Raw genomic sequence first — 22,399 nt, forward strand, 5'->3', positions numbered from 1 at the left:
CCTTAAGGTCAAAATTGGACATGTCTCCGATATTTTCCACTGAACAATCGGTCCAAGGAAAGAATTGGACATGTAAATGACCCCATAGATTATCATAGGTATAAGTACTATCAGTGAAAAACACGGATAGCACTCATACTCAAAAATCTGACATCTGGAAAAGGCCTAACATATGCAATTCAGTAGAGTTAGGCTTTGTTCATATATTAGTATTTTTTTATGAATATTTCATCAGTGTTTGCATGCCAGCACCAGGAGTGTCTCCAAACCAAGTGTCAATCAATCATTCAATTACACTTTTTCTCTGTAAGTTTCACTCTTGGTTTTGGCATACAAACACTGATGCGAAATGCTGACAGCCATTAGACTGGCTCCAAGTGTAGCTCAGTGCTCAGCTGTGGCACAATTGATGATAATGGTAGCTTTTTGGAAAATATCATTGGAAGATATGATTTTAAAAGGAATGTGTGCATTCTCACTTAATGACACTCGTGGACACAGACATAAGAGGGCCCCTGTACAAGAACAATATATGGGTCCTTTTCAGTCTAACAGCTCATTATAATGCACAAACCCTTCTGCTTTGGAGGTGGAAATGGGCCTCTTACTTCTTGGGCCCCTGCGCGGCTGAGCAAGTTGTACCAATGATATGTCCGCCCCTGCTTAATGACCATAAGGAAAACCATAAGGAAAACAATGCAAAAGGATAAGTAATGAATATTAGCCTAAACAGTAAAAACAGCTAAAAAGAAATGGAAACATTTTATGGTGTCCTGCTAATATTGTGCACTTACTGATTTTTAAGAAATATTAATTTCAATATTTGTACATCAAGAAATAACTTTGTAAATACAAAATACATTATTTATCTTGTACAGATCCAGAGTTACAAATTTCATTATAGCTCAGAACAGCAATCACAGTTCTACAGGTTTCTATAGCAGAAAACTTGTTCTGGCAATTTCAGTCCCCCCCAATAAATAGGAGCACAGCTAAACTCGTAGGGACGTGTCTCGTGAGAAGTTTGACTACTTGTGCTAGTGAAGAGCCAAATTGTGATTTTGTTGGCTTACGCTGTGCTATGTGTTTTGTAGGAGGATATATATCCGAATCAGAAGCACGACAGCAGCAGCAACGGATACTGTCTCAGTCCAAGTATCAAAAAATGGTTGGCTTGTGTTTTTTATTACTCGTATCTTGCATGATTGATTTGTACATGTTAATTTCTTAAATCAGAAAGTTATCACATTACATAAACCATACTCACCAACAGTGGAGCTCCTAATAAAGTGACATTTTAAGCCCTGAATCATTTGTATTATACAATATAAAACAGATTGAGTTACATTTATCATTTCGTTTATGTCAATTTTTTGTGTAAATTGTGACAGCTCATTGATGCAAATGCCTAAGCCAAATTTATCAATGTTTTACAAAATGTAAGAATACTTTTAGCACCTATGCCAAAACTATAAATTAGAATGACAAGAAAAGGAATACGGTTAACCTTTTTTTTTATGTAATTTATGAGTGCATTCGTATGTATTTCACATATTCTACAGGTTATAGTTGCCCTAAAAAAGGTGTGGAACAAGTACAATTATATTGTAGCAATTTGAAACAGGCATAAAAAGGCAATTTGTGCAAAATTCTATAACATGCATCATTTAACATATTAGCCTCTTGCTCTATTATAACATTTGGAAATGTACTAATTAACATTATAAAGTTGTAACTTGTGCAAAAACTTGTGGAATTTTGCAATTTAACAAAAAGTTTCACTGTTATCCAACACTGGGAAGCGGACAACCAAGCCTAAAAAGTCACACTTGCAAAAAATGGTGTATTACATGGCATAAGACATTGATTAACTTAGCTTAGGCATTTTATTGTTGCAATTTACACGAAATATTGGGGCAAACTCAATAATAAATGTCCCCCAATGTGTTTAATATTGTATTTTATGCTACATATACAAAAGAAACTGGGCTTAAAGTGTCCCTTAATTAAAGAACCCCGTGTTGGTAAGTATGCTTTATGTATCGTGATAACTTAATATGGTGCAACATTTGAGAATCATTACAAAATCATGTAAAAGCTTTATGACTGTGTCATTTACAAACCCCAAGCAAATTATATATTGCTAATGCTATATGCTGATTAAGGATACTGCTACCACGTATTACTGATACTGGAGGATAAGGATACTGCTTCTAGGCAAGGTAATTCTTATCCAGCATTGAGTTATCAAAAGCAAGAAATGTGAGAAGGGCAATTAACCCTGTAACAACATGAGATGTAATAGTAAGTTACATGTCAGGTGCTAGTTTATGGAGCGAGGTCAGGAGCTGAGGCCACTCTGGAGATACTCAGTATAAAGAAGGAATAGTCGGCACTCCGTGTAGCTAGGGTGGTGCACGTGGAAAACCATGTCTATAGGAAAAGAAAATCCCGGCACTCACGTGTTGATAATTAGTTGGCTTATTCCACAACTCACAAAAAGATGTTTCAGCCTGTCCAAGGCTTTTTTCAATTGAGTGCCGGGATTTTCTTTTCCTATAGACTCTGGAGATACTGGCTGTGATGCCCAGCTAGCATCTTACTGTGACAGCAGCAACCAGAGCTAACTCCAGTAACTGCTGTTTAACCAATTAAAGGGGTTGTCCACTACAAGGAAAACCCTTTCTTGAACAAAATGTTTGGCCCCGATAAAAAAAACTATACTCACCTACTGTGCTGGTGCCGTTCCGCCTTTGGACATTTTGAACACGAAGAGGAAGGCTTCAGCTGATCTGACTTCCTCTTCATGTTCAATTTCAAAGGAAGGCGGGGACAGGGACACCAGCACTGATTGGGCACCGGGCACCACGTGTCATTCCACCACACGAGAGCCCTGGGACCACGAGTGCCGACACCGCTGGAACGGCGCTAGCACAGGAGGTGAGTATAAGCTTTTTTATTTTATCAGGGCCAAACATTTAGTTCAAGAAGGGGTTGTCCTAGTAGTGGACAACCCCTTTAAATGCCATTGCCAGTCACTGACAGCGACCTTTAAATAGTGCAATCATCAGTGCACACGTTGCTGAAGGCTGAACTGATACCATCTTTGTCCTTTTTGAGAGAATTAAGATAGTCATTTTGTTTATATATTGCAATAAAGTTATATTTTTTGGTCACCATACAAGTTTAAAAAATTGCGATAAAATGTAATCAAAACCTCATATTTACCTATGAAAACATCAGTTTGTTACACAAAAAACAAGCCCTCACGCACCTCTATTAAAACGAAAATAAAATCAGTACAGCTCTCAGAAAAGGGTGATGCAAACCAATTATTTTTTTATTTTACGATATTCAGAATTTGCTTTAACCACTTAAATGAAAAACAATGTAGACATGTACATACTGATTTGGAGAGCAGTATTGCTAGGTAATTTTTACAGCATTATGAACGCTATAAAAAGAAACCTCCCAAAAATGGCTTCTGGGCTGGAGGAGGCGTCAGTTAAATGTGAAGCAGACGCTGCCTGGGACATTCTGTGTTTCTCCCTCCCTTTCTTTTGCACACAGTAATGGACGATTTATAAGAAGTTACACCATTGGTGAATGACACTTGTTTTTCATACTTGGAGTTTTGAACAAGGTGACTAATATGATTAGTCACTTAGTTATGTCCCTCTGGCTCCCTCCACCCGCCTTTGCTTTACTAACAGGTATCTCCCTATTCACACATAAAGAGACCTGTTATCTCGGTCACGTTGTCCCTGGCCCCAGTCCAAGGTGTGTTTTTCTGAAATGACGCATTGTTTTAGAGCACATGTGTCAAACACGGGCCAAATCTAGCCCGCACGGTGGTTATATTTGGCACCCAATACCAGAACAACCACCCCTATGTGGGGCCCATTATACTATATGGAAGACTATGTGGGGCCCATTATACTATATGGAAGACTATGCGGGGCCCATTATACTATATGGAAGACTATGTGAGGCCCATTATTCTGTATGGAGGACTATGTGGGGCCCATTATACTGTATGGAGGACTATGTGGAGCCCATTATTCTGTATGGAGGACTATGTGGGGCCCATTATACTGTATGGAGGACTATGTGGGGCCCATTATACTGTATGGAGGACTATGTGGGGCCCATTATACTGTATGGAGGACTATGTGGGGCCCATTATACTGTATGGAGGACTATGTGGGGCCCATTATTCTGTATGGAGGACTTTATGGGGCCCATTATTCTGTATGGAGGACTATGTGGGGCTCATTATACTGTATACAGGTTGGCCCGCGACTTTGTCCAAGTTTTTCATTTTGGCCCTTTGTGTGTTTAAGTTTGACATGTATGTTTTAGAGTAAAACATAGATATTTGCATTATGACAGCATGTTTCTGACTCATGGTGGCTGTAGTTTGGGCAACAGCACCTTACAGGATCCCTTTGAGGAAGTTGTCTTACTGTAAAAGTACAAAATAACCTGATAAGCTGATCACTGCTTAAAGTGCACTGACAACACTATCTGGGCGCTGTATAGCAGTATACATTTAGGTAATATGTGGCAGTCTTTAATCATTGTTGCCACTATTATTTAAGATATGGTATACACAATTTATGTATGTTATTAATTGTATTATTATTTATTATTATTATAGTGCCATTTATTCCATGGTGCTTTACATGTGAAATCCACTGTATTTCTAGGCATTAAATGACTTTTTGCCACCACAGTGTATCAAAGTAATATTTTGCTTGTGTAATTTTGCCTCTTGATGGCAATTAAGCAATGTATTCTGACATTGTTTTGGCAAAATTACAGAATTATGTATACTGTAGTCACTATATGTAGGCTCTGCGTGGAGTTCTGTTTGAGCTTTAGACTTTTTTGATTCTACGATTGTGTACTATATAGCGGCATTATATAAGTTCTATATTCAAGACTAGTTGGGCTCTTTACAGTTTGTGACATTAGTATCTAGAGAGGAGGGCACAACAGGTTAGCACAGAGACAGTGACCCAACACAAAGTCCAAATCACAGCTTGCTTTTGCCTTTTATATTGTTAAAAGGAATCTGTCTCCAAATTTTTGCTACCCCATGTGAGAGCAGCATGATTTAGAGGCAGCAATCCTGATTCCAGTGATGTATCACTTACTGGGCTGCTTGCTGCAGTTTTCATAAAATTAGTGTTTCATCTGCAGCAGATCTACCAGTTCTCTGAATTCTGAGCTCTATATAACCCTGCTCACACCACTGGCTGCTTTCTGTGTACTCTGTGCATAGGCAGAAAGCAACCAATCAGCGGTGGGGGGGGGGCGGGATTGTACATAGTTCATGGAGAACTATATAACAGCAGGTTTGCTAGTCCCCTAGTGATAATCTCCTGCTGATAAAACAGGAGCCCACTAAGTGACACATCATTGGAATCAGGGTCTCTAAATCTACATCATGATGCTTTTAGATTAGGTGGCAAAAGTCTGATCACAGATTCCCCTTAAGAAAAAATTAAACTGAATCCTGTTCAACTTGAGCATAAACTAAACAATAGTCTGTTTTCTGTATGGGAGGTATGGTTTATGGAACGGAAGCATGGTTATGTAAAAGAGTGGGGAAAAATTGCATATTTTCACCTTCCCCTCCATAATAATATGCTGTACAATTCAACCTACAGAATGTTTTGTCATAAATTAACCCTGTTGGAGTTTTATTATGCTTCACTCTTATATTAAAAAAAGGGGCTTGATAGTTAAATACTAGACAATTTAATTAGAAATGTTAAAAGGTTCTTTATTATGAAATAGAAATGCACAACAGTACGTTTGCCGCATTACAATCATAGACACAAAAGACGCAGGGGACAATTATTTGCTAGGGAAAATATTTTTCATCCTTGTTAATGAACAAGTCATTTATTAAATCTGTGTATTACGGTGATATATTGTATAATCATAACTGAGCAGCAAGAGTAATAATGCAAGTGATTATTACCACTGTCACTTCTGCTTTGTCTGTATTTAACACTGTAATGCTACGTTTCTGCATGGCTTGACGTCTTTGTTGTAAATATTCTGAATGCATCTAATCACAAAGAAAGGTAGATTCAGCTTGGGGGAGACATTGAATTTGATTATCAACGCATGAGCTATTATTGCATAAAATGCTTGCTTTTATTAAAATCTAGCCAACATGGCTTACATCTAGGCTGACAAACTTGGACCGATGTTCTACACAAGTCTACAATCCATTGTTTTAAACTTCAATAGCTTAAATATCCATGGTTACAACCACTAACAACTAACTGTCACTATATGAGTGGTCGTAACCATGGATACCTAAGCTACTGCAATGCCCTGCAGATAAGGTAAGCATAGAAAATCTGAAGAACTATACTACATTTCTAATCTGAGGTATTTGCTAATATTATTATTATACCTACTACATATTGGGACAGGATATTGGAAATGGGAATACCCCTTTAAGGATTAATTAGCTTGGCTTATCTGCCTCTAGTTCATTTCATAATGATATTCTGAACACTAAATTTAAGGTTTTGTTCAGATCCAGAGAGAAGATCAAAGAAGAAAGCAAAAGGAGGAGGAAGATGCTAAGATACAAGAGATGAAAGACATTCAGAGAAAAAAGGTACATGTTTTACAAAATGGTATATTGTTTCTTACATCTTTATGTCCATCGGAAATCAAATCATAGTGTCATAAATTATTACAGTGTGAAAGCTGATTTCTTGTATATACTGGTTCCCTTACGTCTAAGTTTGCAAAGAAAAATAGTTTGGCAGTCCATCTATTACAGCATTTGAGCTTAAGGGTATTAAGAATTTTAAGAGATTCATTGTAGACATATTGAGGACGTTTATATTTACTAAAGCCAAAAACTCACCATCAATAGAATTATGACTTTCATTTCTTCAGTAGTGCAAGCTAGTACATTAAAAATAATATTTTATTGCTTGCCTTTAAAACATGCTTTAGGTATTGGAACACATTTTAGTAATTTGCCTGATTGGTTTCTGTCATTTTTTCGATAGATTCAAATTATTGATTGATTGATTGATAGGCTTATTTATATGCAAGCAAACAACAACAGCACCAAAAAAAACACAAAGAAGAAAAGCATTGTGCAGCTTTGTGCTGCCTTCTTTATTTTATTGCGTCTTTTGTATCAAGACACATAAAGTCTGTTTAGCAGCACATGCAGCCTGTATGATGCACATGGAGTCCCTGCAGAGCCTTCAGCACCCCATGCTCCACTATGAGAAACCTCCGTGCGGAAATATTCTTCCCTAGAAACAATGCTTTTGGTGGATAATAGCACTGTAACATGATACCTGTTAGAACATGACATGACACTTGGAGGTGATCTATTACACTTTTAGATAACTTGGATCTTATATACAGAGATATGATATAATGGAGTGCCTGGGCCCTAAGTTTCAACGTTTTATTGTAGCCTACACCTACAGTACTTCCCAATTGCCAGCTCTTGTAAAACAATCTAATGTATGAAGTGTAAAATGTAAAATGATGATTATTACAGTTATAACAATCTATAAAGGTTTCTCAAGCTTCTTTTTACACATTGGAGAAAAAAATGCCTTATTTTTACAGACTGTCCAGGAATTCCTGGACAGTTGGCAACACTGCTTTACAGACATGTTGAAAACTGTGGACTGAATCCATAAGTCGATTTGTAGGGAGGGATGGGGCTACAGTGGTGGCCAAAAGTATTGGCACCCCTGCAATTCTGTCAGATAATACTCAGTTTCTTCCTGAAAATGATTGCAATCACAAATTCTTTGGTATTATTATCTTCATTTAATTTGCTTGCAAGGAAAAAAACACAAAAGAGAATGAAGCAAAAATCAAATCATTGATCATTTCACACAAAACTCCAAAAATGGGCCAGATAAAAGTATTGGCACCCTCAGCCTAATACTTGGTTGCACAACCTTTAGCCGAAATAACTGCGAACAACCGCCTCCGGTAACCATCAATGAGTTTCTTACAATGCTCTACTGGAATTGTAGACCATTCTTCTTTGGCAAACTGCTCCAGGTCCCTGATATTTGAAGGGTGCCTTCTCCAAACTGCCATTTTGAGATCTCTCCACAGGTGTTCTATGGGATTCAGGTCTGGACTCATTGCTGGCCACCTTAGAAGTCTCCAGTGCTTTCTCTCAAACCATTTTATAGTGCTTTTGGAACTGTGTTTTGGGTCATTGTCCTGCTGGAAGACCCATGACCTCTGAGGGAGACCCAGCTTTCTCACACTGGGCCCTACATTATGCTGCAAAATTTGTTGGTAGTCTTCAGACTTCATAATGCCATGCACACGGTCAAGCAGTCCAGTGCCAGAGGCAGCAAAGCAACCCCAAAACATCAGGAAACCTCCGCCATGTTTGACTGTGGGGACCGTGTTCTTTTCTTTGAATGCCTCTTTTTTTTTCCTGTACACTCTATGTTGATGCTTTTTCCCAAAAAGCTCTACTTTTGTCTCATCTGACCAGAGAACATTCTTCCAAAACGTTTTAGGCTTTCTCAGGTAAGTTTTGGCAAACTCCAGCCTGGCTTTTTTATGTCTCGGGGTAAGAAGTGGGGTCTTTCTGGGTATCCTACCATACAGTCCCTTTTCATTCAGACGCCGACGGATAGTATTGGTTGACACTGTTGTACCCTCGGACTGCAGGGCAGCTTGAACTTGTTTGTATGTTAGTCGAGGTTCTTTATCCACCATCCGCACAATCTTGCGTTGAAATCTCTCGTCAATTTTTCTTTTCCGTCCACATCTAGGGAGGTTAGCCACAGTGCCATGGGCTTTAAACTTCTTGATGACACTGCGCACGGAAGACACAGGAACATTCAGGTCTTTGGAGATGGACTTGTAGCCTTGAGATTGCTAATGCTTCCTCAAGTCCTCAGACAGTTCTTTGGTCTTCTTTCTTTTCTCCATGCTCAATGTGGTACACACAAGGACACAGGACAGAGGTTGAGTCAACTTTAATCCATGTTAACTGGCTGCAAGTGTGATTTAGTTATTGCCAACACCTGTTAGGTGCCACAGGTAAGTTACAGGTGCTGTTAATTACATGAATTAGAGAAGCATCACATGATTTTTCAAACAGTGCCAATACTTTTGTCCACCCCCTTTTTTTAGGTTTGGTGTGGAATTATATCCAATTTGGCTTTAGGACAATTATTTTTGTGTTTTTTCTTTGAAGACAAATTAAATGAAGATAATAATACCAAAGAATTTGTGATTGCAATCATTTTCAGGAAGAAACTGAGTATTATCTGACAGAATTGCCGGGGTGCCAATACTTTTGACCACCACTGTACATAGCCTAAAGTTCATGAGAAATTGAATATGGTCATTCAGCTTCCAAATCGGAATAGAATGGGAGCAATGGAAATAAAATAAGCGCAAAAACTGGCCACTTTCGTCCTGGTGATATGTCCTCTTTCAGTGCTGTCTGTTAGTATCTCTGATCTTTGCATATTGGTAATGTAATTCAAACGTAAAGGGGTTTTCCCACGAACGAAGTTCATGTTAACCAATTGCTCTTCGAATAATAATAAGTTCCACAATTGGATGTGTTTAAAAACAAATGTGCTGAGATAATGGTCTGATCATACCACATCTCCTAGGCGGGAGGGTGGGAGGGGGCAAAAGACTATACAAACATGACAGCATGGGCTCGCAAATTATTCTTTCTTTCTTCGTTAAAAAAACAAGCAGAGAAATAATCATTTGCGAGCCCTTGCTGTCGTATTTGTATACTTTCTTTTGCATCCTCCCCTGCCCAGGAGCTGTGGTATGATCAGACCATGTCCCTGTATAGTTAGACACAGCCATAACACAGTACACAGCAGAGGAACATTTATAAGATTATCTCAGCACAGGAACATGTTTTTAAACACATCCAATTGTGGAACTTATTTTTATTCCAAGATCTATTCATTAAAATGAACTTTGTGGGGAAAATCCCTTTAACCACTTATTGATAATACGAGTATACTGAACAAAGGCCATTGTTTCATTCATATTTACCTTTCTAATTTGATAATGAACAACATTATGTGCTGAAACTCAAATTTTGATACACCTTTAACATTTTTTGATGGCAAACTATATTTATTCTTAGTTGTGAACATTCTGTCAAAATATAAAATTGGCAACATGTTTGCTGTACGTTTTTCTACCGTTTTATTTATATTATTCTGCTTCACAGCATAGCAAGATTAAATAAAAAAAGCTTTTTTCTCTTTGTGCTTTTTTTCAGTCTGAAAAGCTGGAAGAAAATAGACAAAAACAGGATTTGGAAAGAAAGCAAAAATGGCTTGAAGACAGACAACAGTAAATTATCTCTTTCTATAATAAATATATACATATACAGTTGAAACCAGAAGTTTACATACAGTATATAAAAAGACACATATTCATGTTTTTCTCAATATCTGAAATGAAATCAGAATGAAACTTTCCCGTTTTAGGTCAATTAGGATTACCATAATTTTTAATATTTGCCAAATGCCAGAATAATGAGAGAGAATGTTTTAAGGCATTTTTATTACTTACTGCAAAATCAAAAGTTTACATACATTTCATTAGTATTTGGTACCATTGCCCTTAAACTGAATGACTTGGGTCAAACGTTTGGGATATCCTTCCACAAGCTGCTCACAAAACATGCATATGTGTCTTTTTATATAGTTTATGTATGTAAACTTCTGGTTTCAACTGTATATATGCACAGATCTCCCCCTCTATGTAGATGTGTGGTGTGTATATATATAATATAAATATATACAGTGGGGGAAATAATTATTTGATCCCTTGCTGTTTTTGTAAGTTTGCCCACTGACAAAGATATGAACAGTCTATAATTTTAAGGATAGGTTAATTTTCACATTGCGAGATATAATATCACAAAAAAAATCAAGAAAATTACATTGTATAAATTAGATACATTTATTTGCAGTTTGCAGTGAGAAATAAGTATTTGATTCCTCTGCCAAACAACACTTAATAATTGGTGGCAAAACCCTTGTTCGCAAGCACAGGAGTCAGATGTTGTTTGTAGTTGATCATGAGGGTTGCGCACATGTCAGGAGGAATTTTGGTCCACTCCTCTTTGCAGATCATCTCTAAATCATTAAGATTTTGAGGCTGTCGCTTGGCAACCCAGGAGCTTCAACTCCCTCCAGAAATTTTCTATGGGATTAAGGTCTGGAGACTGGCTAGGCCACCCCATGACCTTAATGTGCTTCTTTTTGAGCCAATCCTTTGTTGCTTTGGCTGTATGTTTTGGGTCATTGTCTTGCTGGAAGACCCAGCCACGACCCATTATTAATGTCCTGGTGGAGGGAAGGAGGTTATCACTCAGGATTTTACGGTACATGGCTCCATCCATTCTCCCATTAATGCGGTGAGGTAGTCCTGTGCCCTTAGTAGAGAAACACCCCCAAAACATAATGTTTCCACCTCCATGCTTGACAGTGGGTACGGTGTTCTTTGGGTCATAGGCAGCATTTCTCTTCCTCCAAATACGGCGAGTTGAGTTAATGCCAAAGAGCTAAATTTTTGTCTCATCTGACCACAGCACCTTGCCTGGAGTTGACTTGTTTATTTTGTGGAGCCTTGACATGGTTTATGCCGTATAATAAACCCGCAGGAAGTTAACCTGAGCCGTGTTTCCTGTGTCTGCCTCTGTGAGAGCCGAGCAAGTCGCTTTACCACAGCATATTGTAGCATCGGCGTCTCTGCCCTCTGCTAGGCAGAGACGCTGTCCCCCTTACCGCCGCGCTCCTGCTCCGGCGTCTTCCGGCCTCCCTGCTGCTGTTGCTGCTGGTGCACGCAGCTTCTCGTGCACTGTGCTTAGTGCATCCTAAAAAGTCCCCGGCCAATGGCCGGAGGACTCTCCCTATTTAGAACACCTCCTCCAATATGGAGGTGCCCGTGCAAGGTTGTTGCTTTGTGATACTTACTTTTCTTCAGCCCTCAGGTTCTCTGCAAGTCAGTCTTGTCCGCCAGTCTGATCTTCAGTCCAGTCCGCCAGCCTGACTACTTTCCAGCCCGACAGTCTGCCTTCAGTCCAGTCCGCCAGTCTGTCTATGGGCTCTGCCTGCCTGCTTACCTGGAAGCACCTGTGTGTTACCTGCCTTGCCTGCCAGCCTGCTTACCTGGAAGCACCTGCTTGTTACCTGCCTTGCCTGCCAGCCTGCTTACCTGGAAGCACCTGCCTGTTACCTGCCGTGCACGCTTGCCTGCCATTACCTGCCGTCTCCACCTGCCTGCTTACCTGGAAGCACCTGCCTGTTATCTGTTGTGCCCGCCAGCTTGCCTACCCGGAGCACCTGTCTGGCTATCAGCCGAATCAGCCTGCCTGACTACCTGGACCACCCGTCAGCCTGCCTGCCATGCTCTTCCGCTGTACCGGTCAGTTCCTGCCTTCTGACCCGTGGGAGTCACCAGCTCTCATACAAGGTCTGCCCAGAGTGGCACCTGGTCCCTCTGCTCCGTCCCTCCCTGGTTCACAGAGTCGACTGAGCTGCCATGCGACCCTGGTCAGGCTGAGTAGATACTTAGTCACGCCCCTCTGGTCCCTCCTTGCACCACAGCACAGAGGTTCCACAACAGTTTGCACGGGCCATGGAACCCGGTGCCTCCCAGGCTCCTTCGCTTTCTGACCTGTACCAAGAGGTTTCTATTCAGAGATCCCAACAGGAAACTATCCTGACCTACCTGCGGTCTGTCAACTCCCACCTGGACACGCTGTCCATCCTACCTGTGTCCGCCTCAGCCTACTAGTGCCATGGCATCCAGCTCTGGACCCCGGCTCTCTGTGCCTCCACGTTTTGGTGGTGACCCCGTCTTATGTTGGTGTTTTCTAAACCAGTGCACGCTGAACTTCGAACTCCTGGCACATCAGTGTCCCTCAGACCGGGCCAAGGTAGCGTTCATCATGTCTCACCTCACCAGGGAAGCATTGGCATGGCTAAACCCCCTATGGGAGAGAGGGGATCCCCTGGTGTCCGATCTTCCGGCTTTCCTCACTGCCTTCCGGAAGGTCTTCGATGAGCCCGGATGGAAGACTTCTACTGCCTCCTCACTGCTCCTTCTCCGCCAAGGGAGTCTCACCGTGGGCCAGTATGCCATACAGTTCCGTACCCTCTCATCTGAGCTTGCCTGGAACAACGAGGCCCTGGTGTCCACCTCCAGGGAGGGTCTTACCGGACGGATCAAGGATGAGCTAGCCGGTCATGACATCCCTTCCACCCTGGATGACCTGGTGTCACTAGCTACCCGGATTAACATCCTTTTCCTGGAACGAGTTAAGGAGACTACCCGGGAGAGAAGATTTCCTGGTCTCGCTCCTGTATTCCAGAAACCTTCCTCCCAACCAGCAATTCCCCGGTCAGCTCGCCTGAACCCATGCAAGTTGAGACCAAGATGGTCAAGTCTCGCCAAGAGACTCGCCGCGCCAAGGGGAGCTGCTTCTACTGTGGCAGTAAGGAGCATCTGATCCGTTCCTGTCTGATGAAGCCGAGAAACTCCAGTGTCTAGGACCGCTCGGAGAGGTCGTCCTAGGCAAGAGTAAATCCTCTCCGTCCTTGACTCTTTCCTTTTCTATTTCCAGTGGAGAGACCTGCTTCTTTGAGACCGCCCACCTGGATTCTGGAGCCGCTGGGAATCTCATTTCTCAGGCCCTTGTGGAGCGGTATCAGATTCCTACCAAATGCCTGGCCGAGCCACTGGCAGTCGCTTCCGTGGATGGGAGACTCCTTTCGGAGACCATCTTGCTCGTCACGGAGCCAGTGACCCTGCAGGTGGGAATGCTGCACTCGGAGAAGATCTCCTTTCATGTGCTATCCGGACTCTCTCACTCCCTATTGCTAGGTCTACCCTGGCTACAGAGTCATGAACCCTTCCTGAATTGGCGATCCGGTGAGGTGCTTAGTTGGGGGCAGGATTGCCATGAGACCTGCCTGGTTCCGGTTCGTCCGGCTCGACCTCCGTCTTCTCCGGCTAATCTACCTGGTCTGCCGGCACCCTACTGGTCCTATGCAGACGTCTTTGACAAGAAGGAGGCAGAGACACTTTCACCTCATAGGCCGTATGATTACCCAATCGACCTGGTACCCGGTGCTTCTCCTCCCCGCGAGCGAATCTACCCCTTGTCGCTGGCTGAGACCCGGGCCATGTCTGAGTACATTGAGGAGAATCTTGCTAGGGGATTCATTCAGAAATCTAATTCTCCGGCTGGAGCAGGATTCTTCTTTGTTAAAAAGAAAGACGGCTCACTACGGCCGTGTATCGACTACAGGGGCCTAAACCAGATCACCATCAAGAATAAGTACCCCCTGCCTCTCATCTCGGAGCTGTTCGACCGCCTTAAAGGCTCGAAAATCTTCACCAAGCTTGATCTTCGTGGGGCGTACAATTTGGTCCAGATCCGCCAGGGAGCCAAATGGAAGATGGCATTTAACACCCGGGACGGTCACTATGAATACCGCGTGATGCCCTTTGGTCTCTGTAATACCCCAGCCGTCTTCCAGGAGCTAGTTAACGACATTTTCCGTGACCTCTTGTATTCTTGCGTAGTGGTGTACCTGGACGATATCTTGGTCTTCTCTCCGGATCTGCCCTCACACCGGAGGAATGTTTGTCAGGTTCTACTTAGGCTCCGGCAGAATCGTCTCTACGCAAAATTTGAGAAATGTCTCTTCGAGCAGACTTCCCTTCCGTTCCTGGGATATATTATCTCCGAAACTGGTCTTCGGATGGATCCCAAGAAGGTTTCTGCCGTCTAAAATGACCCCAACCTGAGGGGTTGAAGGCGATTCAGCGATTCCTGGGCTTCGCAAATTATTACCACCTCTTCATCCCTCATTTCTCCTCCCGGACCGCTCCCATCTCGGCGCTCACCCATAAGGGAGCGAATCCCAATGAGTGGACTCCCGAAGCGGAGGAGGCCTTCGTCTCCCTAAAACAAACCTTCTCCTCCGCCCCTGTGCTGCACCGTCAAGACTGCAACAAGCAGTTCTTCCTGGAGGTTGATGCTTCCTCCTCCGGAGCCAGAGCTGTGCTCACCCAGAAATCCCGTCCGGAAGAATGGTAACCTGCGGCTTCTTCTCCAAGCTCTTCTCCTCATCCGCGTGCTACTACTCCACAGGAGATCGTGAGTTGCTGGCCATCAAATTGGCTCTGGAGGAGTGGCGCTACCTGCTGGAAGGGGCTCTGCACCCGGTAGTCATCTACACAGACCACAAAAACCTGGCCTATTTACAAAACGCCCAGAGACTCAATCCACGTCAGGTCTGGTGGTCTCTGTTATTTGCCCGATTCTGCTTTACTCTACATTATCGCCCTGCGGACAAGAACGTTAAAGCCAACGCTCTGTCCCCCTCATTCCTGTCCTCTGACTAAGAGGAGAAGCCTCTGCATATCATCGACCCCTCCAGAATAATGACTGTGGCCCCGTTTGACCTGTCTCGTCTTCTACCCGATAAGACTTTTATACCACCAAGAGAAAAGAGCGGAGCTTTTATGGCAAAGATAAAAAGGTATAAATTTTATTGACACAGAGTATAAGACAACACAAAAACATATAATAAAAAGACATGTGCAAGGGGGCTAGGAGCGGTAGCAGCGAATACTGACAGTACTAGGGGGGGGGGGGATGGGAATAACGAAGTGATACATAACGGCAAAATCATGAATCAATAGATATAGCTTGCATCCATAAAGTGCATAGATCCCCGAACCCCTAACTGTGGCAATGGGGCTTCACAGAGTAGAGCCCTACGAATGGACTATAAATTAAGGAAGTATCCAGATTAAGTAAATCACTAATCAATATGTCAGCCATAAAAAGTCCAAATAGCAATGGAAAAAGTAATAGAACCCCTCATTGGGGCATGTGGAAAAAAAAAAAAAAAAACACCACAGTAGGGGAGGATGGCAGATAGACAGTGCTTACCCTAGGTCAGTAATCCAGTAAGTAGAAGGGAAAGCCCGCTTCCCGACGCGCGTTTCGCGTGTATATTGATCGGCTTTCTCAAGGGAAGGTGTAATGATGTGGAAACAGGACCTTAAAATACATCATGTGGGAGGTCAGGTGGTGCACCACGTGACCGTCGAGTGGCCAATCACATCCATACTGCGGCGCATGCGCAGTGGAACGAGCAGGTCCCGCAGCTGCAACACGGCTGTCACTTCTGGGAGTACGCAGCAAAGGGCTGCATAGTCACAGAAGGGAAGACGCCGGGCGCAGCTGCATGGGGCAAGGTCGCACCATACGCACGCGCACAGAATGTGGGTGGCAACAAAGCAGAAGATACACTAAAAAGAACAGAGCATGGGAGTCGCTCTGTTGAAAGAAGCATATCACAATGAATGGGACACCCCTCCATATAAAGCAATAAATTAGCACTCAATGATAATCACATACTGAAGCACCAATAATGAAGCACCAATAATTCATAATACATGGAATACAGGGAAATCGTTAAGTCGGATGGATACATATAACAATCTCCATCCATAGTTATGATGCATACAGAGAATCGAAGCTAGTGATTGCGAAGACGAGGTTGGTGCGTGGCTGTATATCTTGGGAGGGTAGAAAGGACCTATACAAAAATTAGTGGACAAAAATATGCAAAAACAAAAATTAAGAAACATAAAAACCACACCAAAGAAAAGAATGAAAATAAAATAAAAAATAGAAAATAAAAAATAAAAATTAAAAACTGCTACAGAAAAATACAACAAATACGCAGAGCAGACCAAAGAGAAAATGTCACCAGGAGGAGGTACACGCAGGGAAGATCATAAAAATGGAGCATAGCTAATGGTCTCGTTCAGACCATTAGGGGACAGAGTATCCAGTGTAACTATCCACTTTGTTTCTGTCTGGGCCAATATACGTTTCACGTTACCCCCTCTTGCCCCAAGATGGACAATGTCTATGCCCCGAATAAGTAATGATGATGGATTACAATCATGAAAGAGGCGGAAATGACGGGGAAGAGTTTTTAGTTCAGAGGGGTCCGTCACGGACTTGGCTGCAGCAATGTCCCTAACGTGTTCCCGGACTCTGACCCTGAGTTCCCTGGATGTAAGGCCAACATAAATGAGTGGACATCCACACGTAGCGTAGTAAACCACATTGGTGGAACTGCAGGAGATACGGTGTCGGATGACAAATTGATTATCCCCTGACGCAGAGTCAAAAGTCCGGGTGCGTAGGACATTGCTGCATGCCAAGCAGTGACCGCATGGAAAACACCCTAGAGTAGGTTGAAATGTTGAAAGAAAAGTTTTATTAGGAGGGACGTAATGACTCTTGACTATCATGTCGTTAAGATTTTTTGCCCTCCTCGACGTCATGGACGGAGAATCTCCAAGGGTGTCCACCAGAGCAGGTTCTGTCAATAAGATGGGCCAGTGTCTCTTAAGGATAGTGTGCATCTCGTTCCACTTTGTATTATATGTAGAGATAAAGCGAGTCTGATTGTCAGTGGACCTATTGATTCTCTGGCCATATAGAAGTTGGGAGCGGGGTGTTGCTTTGGCTCTATTATATCCTCTTTTAATCGAACGAGATGCGCACTATCCTTAAGAGACACTGGCCCATCTTATTGACAGAACCTGCTCTGGTGGACACCCTTGGAGATTCTCCGTCCATGACGTCGAGGAGGGCAAAAAATCTTAACGACATGATAGTCAAGAGTCATTACGTCCCTCCTAATAAAACTTTTCTTTCAACATTTCAACCTACTCTAGGGTGTTTTCCATGCGGTCACTGCTTGGCATGCAGCAATGTCCTACGCACCCGGACTTTTGACTCTGCGTCAGGGGATAAATAATTTGTCATCCGACACCGTATCTCCTGCAGTTCCACCAATGTGGTTTACTACGCTACGTGTGGATGTCCACTCATTTATGTTGGCCTTACATCCAGGGAACTCAGGGTCAGAGTCCGGGAACACGTTAGGGACATTGCTGCGGCCAAGTCCGTGACGGACCCCTCTGAACTAAAAACTCTTCCCCGTCATTTCCGCCTCTTTCATGATTGTAATCCATCATCATTACTTATTCGGGGCATAGACATTGTCCATCTTGGGGCAAGAGGGGGTAACGTGAAACGTATATTGGCCCAGACAGAAACAAAGTGGATAGTTACACTGGATACTCTGTCCCCTAATGGTCTGAACGAGACCATTAGCTATGCTCCATTTTTATGATCTTCCCTGCGTGTACCTCCTCCTGGTGACATTTTCTCTTTGGTCTGCTCTGCGTATTTGTTGTATTTTTCTGTAGCAGTTTTTAATTTTTATTTTTTATTTTCTATTTTTTATTTTATTTTCATTCTTTTCTTTGGTGTGGTTTTTATGTTTCTTAATTTTTGTTTTTGCATATTTTTGTCCACTAATTTTTGTATAGGTCCTTTCTACCCTCCCAAGATATACAGCCACGCACCAACCTCGTCTTCGCAATCACTAGCTTCGATTCTCTGTATGCATCATAACTATGGATGGAGATTGTTATATGTATCCATCCGACTTAACGATTTCCCTGTATTCCATGTATTATGAATTATTGGTGCTTCATTATTGGTGCTTCAGTATGTGATTATCATTGAGTGCTAATTTATTGATTTATATGGAGGGGTGTCCCATTCATTGTGATATGCTTCTTTCAACAGAGCGACTCCCATGCTCTGTTCTTTTTAATGTATCTTCTGCTTTGTTGCCACCCACATTCTGTGCGCGTGCGTGTGGTGCGACCTTGCCCCGTGCAGCTGCGCCCGGCGTCTTCCCTTCTGTGACTATGCAGCCCTTTGCTGCGTACTCCCAGAAGTGACAGCCGTGTTGCAGCTGCGGGACCTGCTCGTTCCACTGCGCATGCACCGCAGTATGGATGTGATTGGCCACTCGACGGTCACGTGGTGCACCACCTGACCTCCCACATGATGTATTTTAAGGTCCTGTTTCCACATCATTACACCTTCCCTTGAGAAAGCCGATCAATATACACGCGAAACGCGCGTCGGGAAGCGGGCTTTCCCTTCTACTTACTGGATTACTGACCTAGGGTAAGCACTGTCTATCTGCCATCCTCCCCTACTGTGGTGTTTTTTTTTTTTTTTTTTCCACATGCCCCAATGAGGGGTTCTATTACTTTTTCCATTGCTATTTGGACTTTTTATGGCTGACATATTGATTAGTGATTTACTTAATCTGGATACTTCCTTAATTTATAGTCCATTCGTAGGGCTCTACTCTGTGGAGCCCCATTGCCACAGTTAGGGGTTCGGGGATCTATGCACTTTATGGATGCAAGCTATATCTATTGATTCATGATTTTGCTGTTATGCATCACTTCGTTATTCCCATCCCCCCCCCCCTAGTACTGTCAGTATTCGCTGCTACCGCTTCTAGCCCCCTTGCACATGTCTTTTTATTATATGTTTTTGTGTTGTCTTATACTCTGTGTCAATAAAATTTATACCTTTTTATCTTTGCCATAAAAGCTTCGCTCTTTTCTCTTGGTGGTATACATGCTTTTGGAGTTTAGTACTTGTTACTGCACACTACCTGTGGTTCATATAGTGTGCTATTAGGCAATATGCCTTTGGGATTTTTTGTGGTACCGATAAGACTTTTGTAGCTGTTCCAGATCGTAAGAAGATTCTTCTCTGGGGTCATTCGTCCAAATTAGCCGGCCATGCTGGCCAGAGGAAGACCTTCCTGCTCATCGCCTGGCATTACTGGTGGCCCTCTCTACGCAAGGATGTTGCTGATTTTGTCATTGTTTGTTCCTCCTGTGCCCGTAACAAAGTTCCCAGGCATCTTCCCGCTGGTCGTCTCCTGCCCTTACCTGTACCTTCTGCCCCATGGCAACGCATAGCTATGGACTTTATTACGGATCTTCCTGTTTCTGCCGGTTGTACTGTCATTTGGGTGGTCGCTGACTGCTTTTCTAAAATGGCTCACTTCATCCCTCTGCCTGGTCTCCCGTCCACATCTGAGCTAGCTAAGGACTTCATCCAGCACATCTTTCGTCTCCACGGCCTTCCCCTCCACATTGTGTCTGATCGCGGTGTTCAGTTCACTTCGCGCTTCTGGAAAGCTACGTGTAAGCTGCTGGATGTTGTTACGCACACGCCTGGACTGACTGGCGAGAGCGTGGTTAGTGATCCCACTGGACCATGAACCGAGGAGTGCCTGGAGGGGCGTGACTAAGTATCAACTCGGTCCGACCAAGGTCACACTTCGGCTCAGTCGACTCCGTGAATCAGGGAGGAACCGAGCAGAGGGACCAGGTGCTACTCCAGGTCAGACCCCGGTCACAGCTGTTGACCCACACCGGGGAACGCAGGAACAGGCAGGTTAGGCTGGCATGCAGACAGGTGAGTACTAGCAGGCACGGCTGGTATGCAGACTGGTGGGTACTGGCAGGTAGGAACTCAGGCAGGATAGGGACCAGTACAGACTGGGATACAGGAACAGAGCCGCAGGGGCGGTAGACAAGCAGAGCAGAGCAAAACCCGCAGGTGAGGTAGACAAGCAGAGCAGAGCAAAACCTGCAGGTGCGGTAGACAAGCAGAGCAGAGCAAAACCCGCAGATGCGGTAGACAAGCAGAGCAGAGTAAAACCCGCAGGTGCAGTAGACAAGCAGAGCAGAGCAAAACTCGCAGGTGTGGTAGACAAGCAGAGCAGAGCAAAACCCGCAGGTGCGGTAGACAAGCAGAACAGAGCAAAACCCGCAGGTGCAGTAAACAAGCAGAGCAGAGCAAAACTCGCAGGTGCAGTAAACAAGCAGAGCAGAGCAAAACCCGCAGGTGTGGTAGACGAGCAGAGCAGAGCAAAACCCGCAGGTGCGGTAGACAAGAATAGCAGAGAAAAACTCGCAGGGGCGGTAGACAAGCAAAGCAGAGCGAAACCCGCAGGTGCGGTAGACAAGCAGAGCAGAGCAAAACCCGCAGGTGCGGTAGACAAGCAGAGCAGAGCAAAACCCGCAGGTGCGATAGACAAGCAGAGCAGAGCAAAACCCGCAGGTGCGGTAGACAAGCAGAGCAGAGCAAAACCCGCAGGTGTTAGAAAAGCAGAGCAGATCAAAACCCGCAGGTGCAGTAGACAAGCAGAGCAGAGCAAAACCCGCAGGTGCAGTAGACAAGCAGAGCAGAGCAAAACCCACAGGTGCAGTAAACAAGCAGAGCAGAGCAAAACCCGCAGGTGCGGTAGACAAGCAGAGCAGAGCAAAACCTGCAGATGCGGTAAACAAGCAGAGCAGAGCAAATACAGACAAGGTACTTACAATGAAGTAGCGAGTGGACTCAACTCACAAACAGAAGTACAGAGACAACGAGTTGGAGTTAGGTGCAGGTTCAGACACTGCAGGAAAAGGGAAGATACGGACATAGAGACAAACAAATAACGGGCTAGGGCACTGTTCAGACAGGAACTGAACCAGGAACAAGATACAGGAACGAGCCTGGGAACTCAGCCCCCAGGGTGGCGGAAACAGACTAGAAGTCACAGATACAGGTAACGGGCCTGGGTATACCACCCCCAGGGTGGCGGAACAGGCTACAAGTCACAGATACAGGTAACAGGCCTGGGTATGCAGCCCCCAGGGTGGCAGAAACAGACAAGATACAGGACAGGACCTGGTAACTCAGTTGCACAGAACACACTGAAAGAAAGTGTTACTCAGGCCCCTCCTACTGGGTGGAGGAGGTTTAAGTATCCAGTGACTCACAGCAATAGGCTGGGGACGCATTAGGACTGTGCACACAGTAACTATAAGAAACAGGCAGTAACTGCGCCGCCGCCCTAAGCAATCAGACAAGAGACATGCACACAGCAGGTACTGGAGCAAAGTGTGCAGCCTGGACTGATAGGTAAGATGGCGGTCTTGCATGATGAGAGGTGGTAAGCCATGCCAGCATGCCGCCAGGGATGTTACAGATGTCACCCTGGACTTCTCCTCTGCTTATCATCCCCAGTCCAATGGTCAAGTGGACCGTATCAACCAGGTCCTCACCAGCTTTCTCCGGCACTTTGTCAATGCTCACCATAACGATTGGGTTGAGCTCCTGCCCTGGGCCGAGTTCTCATATAACAACCATGAGAATGAGTCTTCTTCCAAATCCCCATTCTTTGTGGTCTGCGGCCAACACTCCCGGATTCCATTTCCCGTCTCCGCTTCTGTGGACAATCCTGCCGCTGAGTGTCTGGTCAGTGAATTTTCTACCATTTGGGAGAACACTAGATCCACACTTCTTCTGTCCTCTGAGCGGATGAAGAAACATACCGATAAGAGACGTCTGGATCTGCCTCAATTCCATCCGGGAGACTGGGTCTGGCTC

General features: G+C 43.9%; 1 protein-coding gene across 5 annotated transcripts in view; it reads left to right on the plus strand.

Moving 5' to 3' along the window:
* Positions 1-22,399, plus strand: part of EPSTI1 (epithelial stromal interaction 1) — a 183,399-nt gene that overhangs the window by 45,123 nt on the left and 115,877 nt on the right. For all 5 annotated transcript variants that reach the window (XM_073663902.1, XM_073663903.1, XM_073663904.1 and 2 more), the window contains 3 exons: positions 1,095-1,168; positions 6,563-6,646; positions 10,301-10,374. In XM_073663902.1, the coding sequence (XP_073520003.1) occupies positions 1,095-1,168; positions 6,563-6,646; positions 10,301-10,374 (232 nt within the window). The remainder of the gene's footprint in view (positions 1-1,094; positions 1,169-6,562; positions 6,647-10,300; positions 10,375-22,399) is intronic.

Source organism: Phyllobates terribilis, unplaced genomic scaffold (genome assembly GCF_046119375.1).
Source record: "Phyllobates terribilis strain yellow unplaced genomic scaffold, ASM4611937v1 Scaffold_2__4_contigs__length_985480577, whole genome shotgun sequence".
NCBI lineage: Eukaryota > Metazoa > Chordata > Amphibia > Anura > Dendrobatidae > Phyllobates > Phyllobates terribilis.